Source organism: Raphanus sativus, unplaced genomic scaffold (genome assembly GCF_000801105.2).
Source record: "Raphanus sativus cultivar WK10039 unplaced genomic scaffold, ASM80110v3 Scaffold1028, whole genome shotgun sequence".
Taxonomy (NCBI): domain Eukaryota; kingdom Viridiplantae; phylum Streptophyta; class Magnoliopsida; order Brassicales; family Brassicaceae; genus Raphanus; species Raphanus sativus.
The window spans coordinates 18,132-26,521 of record NW_026616342.1 but is presented as its reverse complement, the minus strand read 5'-3'; the positions used below and the strand labels follow the sequence as shown (position 1 = coordinate 26,521).

Below are 8,390 nucleotides of genomic sequence, written 5' to 3'. Positions count from 1 at the left end.
TATATATAAGTGAAAAAAGAGAAAGATTGAGTGCTAAGAGATGTCACCTGTGGGTGTGTGATGAAACACGATTCCGGATTGATTCATATCTTCAAGGAATTCACCTGCGGGTGCGGGTGCGGGTGCGTGTGTGGGTGTGGGTGTGGTTGTGTTTTCATCAGTAGTATACTCCACATCTCTTGGTTCTGAGACAAGCGGATCTTGGCCAAAAGCATGGATGGTAAGAGTACCACGATAATTCATTTTCTCAAAGGCCGATCTAATGGTCTGTGAAGCCTCAGTAGCAGTGAGACCAACAGGTATTGGGCAATCCACCAGGTCCCAGAAGACGACCGAGTTTGCAGCTTTTAATAGCTCCTGAGGCATACAGAGCAGAGGGAGATGACAGGATGTACAACCAAAGCAAACAGTCATGAATACAAACAGCAAGAGCTAGTACCTGCCAAGGAGTCAACGGTGGTACACTTGTCTTCAATTTTTGTTCGATTTGGCTTAGAAGTTTGTCTCCAGCTGAGAGGCTTGAGCAGATCCCGTCCTTACCAAGTAGCTGTCCTCCTGATGATGCGTCGTTTTGACAAGGAGGCTGAGCTAAGATAACATTGTAGGAAAATCTTAAATTCAACAGGTAAATTATCCTTAAGAGCTCAATGTGTCCTGAGATGTCTCCCAGGAGTAGCATATGATTTACTGGCTCAATACTAGTGCAACGAGCAGCAGCAAGCAGGCGCAGTGCAATCTGCCAATGTCGCGCATCTCTATCTCCTGAGACCATGCATGCATTGTATGTAAATTAAGATCAAACAAAAATAGTAATTAATTAGACAGAATAAACAAGCTCACCATCTTTTAGGTAAGAGACGTTATCACATCCAGAATAGCCTGGGGGGCAGGGGTGAACATCAAGAAAAGCCGTGATTGAGACATAGCCAAAATAACCCCTTTCAGAAAGAGCATCTTTTATGTTTTGCCAAACATCAAAGGAATGGAGACCAGGAGGGAGTGGGTAAGCCCTGGTGTCCCAGAAGACACATGTTCTTGCTCTCCGGGCTGCGCGAGTGATCAAAGTCAGCAAAAAAAAAAAATATATATATATATATATATAGCAAGAAATCTTATTCTTACCCATGTAACCAGCCTTTGGCATTGCAATTGGCACCTTAGCTGCAATTGGCACCTTAGCAACCTGATCCTGATGAGAAGGAGGAAGAGGTTTCGGAATTTGATTCAAAGGTGGTGGTGGTTCTTCCTTATCAAAAGTTTTCCCTATGCCCAACTTGTTGATAAGTTGTTCTCCAGCTTCAAGACGGGAGGAAAGCCATTTTTTATCAAAAACCTCCTCCAACTCTCCTGCTGATGCGTTTTGAGGAGGAGGCTGTGCTAGAAGGACATTGAATTTTCTTCTAGAATTCAACAACCGAATAGCTCTTTGAAATTCCACGTGTTCAGATATGTCTCCCACGACTAGCAACAAGTTCAAGAACGTCTTTGAATTTCTATAATTCGCCTGAGCAAGTAAGAATGTAATGATGCTCCAAACTCTAGCATCTTTGCCCTTAGCTGTAAAATTAACACAGATCAATAGATATATAGATAGATATACACAAAAATAAAAACAAAAAGCAAAGAGGGTCAAAGATAGAACTCACTTTTGTCTATCCAATAGCCTGGAAATCCAGGATAATCGCCCAGGTCGCCGACAAAAGCCCTGAACTCGATGCTACGATAAAAAGCAGCATGAATACCTCTTTCTTTAAGAGCCGATTTAGTGATAAGATATACTTGAGTGTAATTATCATCAGGGATGATGGGGCAATCAAAAGTGTCCCACAACACGACTGTCTCTGCACCTGCAAAAAGAAAACAATATGAACGAAACACTGTTCTGAGTTTCATTTTTTTTTTTTGAAAAAGGCTTATGTTCTGAGTTTCTTGGACAAAAGGAAACACACAAAGTTAGGGAGAGATCTTACCGGCAAAGGGAGACATAAGACTACTCTTAGTTGATAACCCAAAAAAAAAAGTAAGTTTTCAGCGAAACTTGGTTTTTATAACGGCCGATGCAGATGAGATACTTAGGGTTAGATTCTTAGCCGTTGGATCTATCTCTAGTTTCCTTTTTTCTATTTCGTTTTTTTTTTCCTCATTCTATCTAATTTCTGCTCAACTCTACGATTGCAGGATGGAATCTGAAGCTTGTTCCATACCATGATGGAGGCAACACACTTCACAGCGGATAACTTTATGCTCAAAAGGAACATGCTGGAGGCAATCGCGTCATGGAAGCCTGTAGTGACAACGCAATGGCTTGAAAGCATTAATCAAGTCAACATATATGTTGACTAGGATCAGTACATACTCAGAGACTCAAAGGAGGGGTTTCAACATGGGGGTTTCCTTGACTCGTGCACGGCAAAATCCGCTACTAACGATCTTTTGGTTTCAACTCCTTTTCTTCTAGCTGGTTTACAGATTCAGTTCAATAGACTTGATTAGAAAAATTGGTTGTAGTATGTTCTTAAAAAAAAAAAGAGGGTTGTATATGTAAAATATGTTGTCTTCTCCCTTGTTATTTTCAGCTATGTTCGTTCTATAGATCTATTTACAAGAGATCTTTGCAAATGATTCCTAGACTGTGGCTTTAGTTCAATTATTATCACCACCGAGACATGTACCAAGCAGCTTATCGTTATCATGGTTTTCACCAACAGTTATCACTACCAATCTACTTTTCACTACAGAAACAAAATTGGTAATGAAAGGGCTTAGTTCTTCTGTTTCATTTCATCACATGACTAGAGATTCATTACACTCAAACAAGACTAAATAAACTAATCCTCCTCCTCATCCTCCTCTTCATTCTTCTCCTCTTCCACAGGGTTACCTCCAAGTGATAGACTTTCCCAAAGCCATTTGATATGAACAGAAGGAAAAGAGGGGCATGTTGCGTTTTGAGGATATGCAAAGTGGATGTTGTAACTTAGCATATTGACTTGGCCAAGAGCAATTTTGAACAACTCCTGACGTCTTGACATGTTGTCTCCCAGGACTAGTATAATATTTGCTGGTGCAGGATTATCAACTGCCCACATCATAAAGTCTACTAAAAACCTCCCAAGCATCGCATCTTTATCCCCTGCCAGAAAAAAAAAAGAGATCAAAACTATAAATAAACTAAATAACCAAGTTGGGCTGTCTCTAAAATCAATGAAGCTTCGCAAAGTAAAGTTAAAATGTTCACCTGATGAGTGGTTGAGCATTAATAGAGGTGTTGACTGATCATCTTGAGCATAAATAGATGTGGTACCACGGTAATCAAAATTATCGGGTGTTTCTTTGACAACCACGGTTGGATTCGTAGCACTGATGGATGATGCTTCCCCAAGGTCTAGAGTTGAAATTTCATCTTCTAATGTATCTATATCAGAGATTATAAAAAAGAAGAAAAAACGCGTAGCACATACCTGTCTTGTCTATAAAGTATAATAAAAGAAAGAGAAGAGGAGAATCACCTGACGTGATTAAGTCATCCAAGATTTTATTGGAATCACCATAAGCATGGATAAACACCTTACCACTATAACTCAACTTTGAGAGGGCCAATCTCATGTTCTGAGACACTATCAAAGCATTGAGACCTTCTGGTATTGGGCAATCATCCACGTCCCAGAAAATGCCTGTGTCTGCCTTGTCGAAACGTCCCATACATAGATGAAGAGCGCCGTTCAAACAGAAAAAAAAAAAGAAAAAAGTCCGACGAGGAAGAAGAATGTTTTAGACCTATAGGGCTACATATTTGTATACTTCAAAATATCCTTTCCTCGTATCTGTATATGGGCCAAAGCCCGTTAAACTTTTATTTCCAATTTTTCAAAGTACTCTGTATTTGTTGTGATTTACACTAGATCCAGATCCGCGGGTATTTAATATTAAATTTTAAATTGTATTTGTACTAAATGTTATATTTGTAAATATAATCATATTAAATTAAGTAATTTTATATTTTTGCGTTTAATGTAAGATGTATCACCAATACTGGAGATCACCTAAACAAATTTAACAAAAACAAAGTTTTTGAATGATAAGCATGAAAATAGACAATATGGTTAGCATGCTATTAAAAATGATACATTAGTTATAAAATTTACAAGAAAAAATAATTGTTAAGTTTCTAACAAATTTGTGACATATAAAAATTAAGATTAAAATTTGTAATAAAATTAAATGTAATATAATATATATTGATTTAACTGCTAATTTATTATAAATGAGCTTAAGAGTTTAATAATTTTCAGTTTGGATTTTGACAATTAGTTTTCATAATTACAGTAGACTGATGAGAAAGTCAAGGGAAAATAATTTTTCGAAAATAAATAAGATGATTCAGTTTCTATATCTTGTAGTAGCGGTGGGCGTTCGGATATCCATTCGGGTTTAATTCAGGTCTTTTGGATTTTAGGTTTTCGGAGTGAAAGGTTTTAGCCCTATTCGGGTATTTATAATTTCGGTTCATGTTCTGGTTCGGATAACCCATTTAAATTGTTTTTTTTTTAAATTAAAATTCTCAAACTGTAAAAGTAAAAATATATATATAACAAATAAATTTGAATAATGTATGCCAAAAACTTAAACTTAACATAAAAATTGGTTTGGTTCGAATATTTGGATGGAGAAGCAATATATATTTTAAGTATATTTGATATTTTGAGTATTTTTAGCTATTTTAGATATTTACTTTTTACTATCTGTATATATTTCTGAATATTTTAGATAAATCCAAAATATCTTATACATTTTGGATATTTTTTAGATATTAAATCTAAAAATAGCTAACATATTCAAGTATATAAATCTGATCCAGATATGTTCAGATATCCAAAATATTTTGGTTTAGATCGGATTTGGTTCCGGCTCTTTAAATACCAAAATTTAAACTCATTCGGATTCAGTACTATTTTTTATCTCATTTTTTGCTCAGACCTGTCTTATGGTGATATTAATATTCCTAATTTATTATGCATGTATATATATGTATAGATGATAACATGATTTTTCGGGTCCTTATCAAATGAAGTAGTATGTGAGATGTCGAACTAATCCTATGTGATTTCGATGCACTGAGAATACAAATCTTAGGCAGAAGCAGTATGCTGCAGAAGCTGTATGCTCTCATTAAAAATTTTAATAAAGTGATTGGTAGAGCAGTAGCATTATACAATTTTAAAATTATCATAAAAGTTATTATATAATATATTTATTTGAAACTAATATATATTAAATTATAATATATATTAATAATATATTTGTTATTAAAAATAATGAAACTTATTTAATTTATAAATTAAATTAATTTTTTAAATGTGAAATAATATTATTAAAAAATAAAATATATTTAAAAATAAAATTTATTTTGGATATAAAAATAATTTGATATAATTAAATAAAATAAATAAATTAAAATGATTTATATAAAATCATCATTATTTATTTATTGGTTGAGCAATAAATGATCCTTATATAATATTATCATAAAAATAATCTATGACATATAATTTATTTATTTAAAAATAATATAAATGTTTTTATTTTATAATATATAAATATATATATTATGTTATGTTTTTTATAAAAAATAATGAATGATATGTGTAATTATATAAATTTTATTATATTTTAAATGTGAAATATTGTTATTTAAAAATAATAATAATTAATCACTACTTTTAGTTTTTTTGAAAATATAGTTTTTTATTATAAACATAACTTTTATATTATTAAACATATATAAATTAATTATATAAAATTATTTTTGAATTTATATAATTCTAAATGCAAATGCTCTTCCAAAAGCTTCATATGAGAGCATTGAGTAAAGAGCATTTGGAGAGCATTAGCATCATGTAAATGCTTTTCTAAATGCTTTTGTTATCAATGTTGATTGGATAATAAAGAGCATAATGCTAATGCTAATGTTCTACCAATCAAGCCCTTAGTATTAGGGCATCTCCAACCTCACTCCATAATTTACTTCAAATTAAGAAATGAAGTTGAAAATGGAGTGGAAAATGGAGTGATGATCAAAAAATAAAAGATTACTCCATAAATAGAGTAATACTTTTATTTTTTGGTCATCACTCCATTTTCCACTCCATTTTCAACTATATTTCTTAATTTGAAGTAAATTATGGAGTGGGGTTGGAGATGCTCTTACCACCAGTTTCATTTAAGAAGTGTCTCACGGAATATCAGAGCATAATTTACAATAATTTAAAAAGAAAATTACAGGAAAACAAAGGAATAGAGAAAAAAAATGATACATTGGAGATTGAGAGAGCAAAGAAAAAAAATCTCCTTTAAAAATAATTAGGATTTAGCTAAATAATATATTAATTACATATCATCTAATATCAAACAAGTATTAGAGCTGAATAATAAGGCCTGTAAGACTGTACACGTCGGATTGGAAAATTAGCCAATCAGAGAATCTAGATTTGCCACGTCACTTTCCCACAAATTGAGTCATCGATCGATTCGCTTTCACTCACTTCATCTTCTCCGTTACCTCTTCTCCCGATCTTCATCACTAACTAACAATCAAACCTCCTCTTTACTCCCATCTTTAAGGTATTTTGTTTCACCCCTCTCTCTATCTATTTCTTATAAATAGGCATCTCTATCGCCATGAATCTTCAAAGAAGCTTTACGCCTCTCCTCTCCAAAAACGGCCAAAAAATCAAACAATTGCCGCGACCGCTCTCCCCTCCCACCGCCGTCCCTCAGGGATTACAAGAGGCGGCCTAGCGGGAGTCCTCCGCCGCCGTACAGAGACAGGCGGCACTCTCGGAGGGACGATAGTGGATATGATGGTCGGCGTGGTGGTTATGGACCTCCCGATCGAAGCTTATTTAAAGACATTTCGTTGTTGTTGGCTTACCTAATAGTTGTAGAAGATCAAATTGCGTTTCTCACTCTTCAATATTTATTAGGAATGATAGATTTGGATATGAGAATGACCGTGAGATGGGAGGAAGGCATGGTTACGGTGATAAAAAGGCCTCCTGGCCGCTTTATGGGGCATTATCAAGACTGGGAGGGAGGTCGTGGAAGTTATGGTGATGCCTCTAACAGAGGAAGTACTCAAAGGTCAGAGTTCCGTGACTTCCGTCTATCTAATCTTCTTTTTGTTCTTAGTTAATGTGGAAACTAGGGAGTATGCAACTGTGTGTAATGATGCTCAGTAAAAAGGGAGATACATCCCTTGTAGAGTGAATGTTTGATACACATGAGATGTTGAAGTCTATCATCTCTGTTTCTGCTTATCTATTTATTAACATGCTTATCTTATGTTGCGCTTCCAGGTTAAAAGATAAGTATCATCTAACCAACTTGCATAGAAAAGTGAGTTCAATTCCTTTGACATTTGCAGCAGTTCTGTTTTGTGTAATACTGTACACATGATATCTTATTTTCTTTATCTATTCCTTTAAATATTCAGGAGGAATGAACATGCCCGGAAGGTGGCGAAGGACTTCTTAGTTGACTTACAGAGCGGGAATCTTGATTTGTAAGATCATTTCCTTGGCCTCTACTCCGCATTTATGATTATGATAGTTATGACATCTCTTAATTCCCCAGTGTTCCTTCGATCTGTTCCATAGGTCCTGCAGTGACAGCATTGAATAAAACAAGTGAGCCAAAGTCTGAGGATGAAGCAGATGCTGAGGATTGAACTTCCTTCAGCATCTTCTGTCTTGGCGTGTGTACTGATCATATGTTTTTGAAAAAGTATGTGTGTAAGTATGATGACAAGGTGTTTGTGGACGAGTTAATGGCTATCTTCACCAAAGATGGTGACTCATAGATCAGAAAGCTTTGTTTTCTCCTTCCCATTAATTTTAGATTTGTCTATGAAATTTTGTTGCCATTCAAACTGTCGTAATCTTATCAATTGATATCAAGTGATGCTTTGGTTGATATGATAAAGAGTTCTTTTTATAAGTAAAATTTATGCTATATTTTATAAAAATAAATTTGGTTTTATTATACCTATTTTATAATATCAAAATAAATGTGGTATATGGTGTAAAAAAAAACCTTTTAGTTTTATTGGAAGAAACAAATAAAAATAAAATAATTGTTTAATTCAAACTTATCTAAAGTACAATTAAAAATATCTATACAAAATAAATACAAGATGCAAAACAACATATCTTATTGTATAAAGTTTGGTTCGTCGAAGTTGTTACTTAATTTGATCACGATATGCATCATTATAAAATTAAGATTGTAACAAGTGTCAAAAAATTTATTATATAAAATACTTTTTGGATTTTAAAGAAATTTAGAAAAAGGAAAATTACTACAACAAAAAATATTATTTTACAGTTTTTTTA

General features: G+C 33.8%; 2 protein-coding genes and 1 long non-coding RNA gene across 4 annotated transcripts; 1 reads left to right on the top strand and 2 right to left on the bottom strand.

Moving 5' to 3' along the window:
• Window positions 1-47: 47 nt before the first annotated feature.
• On the bottom strand, window positions 48-2,126 carry LOC108829366 (uncharacterized; the record flags this gene model as incomplete). Its single annotated transcript, XM_056998202.1, is given in 6 exon segments — window positions 48-357; window positions 440-762; window positions 841-1,047; window positions 1,123-1,557; window positions 1,647-1,847; window positions 1,971-2,126. Coding segments are annotated over 6 exon segments (1,492 nt in total), but the record flags the coding sequence as incomplete, so codon positions are not given.
• Window positions 2,127-2,692: 566 nt separating this feature from the next.
• On the bottom strand, window positions 2,693-3,783 carry LOC108836379 (uncharacterized). The gene is made up of 3 exons (XM_018609540.2): window positions 3,510-3,783; window positions 3,239-3,415; window positions 2,693-3,133 (listed from the first exon to the last, which is right to left on the bottom strand). The coding sequence occupies exons 1-3, from the start codon at window positions 3,700-3,702 to the stop codon at window positions 2,829-2,831; spliced, it is 675 nt and encodes a 224-aa protein (XP_018465042.1). The 5' UTR covers window positions 3,703-3,783; the 3' UTR covers window positions 2,693-2,828.
• A 2,552-nt stretch (window positions 3,784-6,335) lies between these two features.
• LOC108835539 (uncharacterized) lies at window positions 6,336-8,027 on the top strand. Of its 2 annotated transcripts, XR_001946985.2 has the most exons (5): window positions 6,336-6,621; window positions 6,984-7,140; window positions 7,356-7,395; window positions 7,493-7,561; window positions 7,656-8,027. It is a non-coding gene; the product is annotated as an uncharacterized LOC108835539 (long non-coding RNA). The 2 variants fall into 2 exon arrangements; XR_001946984.2 differs by having other exon boundaries at window positions 6,535-7,140.
• The last annotated feature ends 363 nt before the right edge of the window (window positions 8,028-8,390 follow it).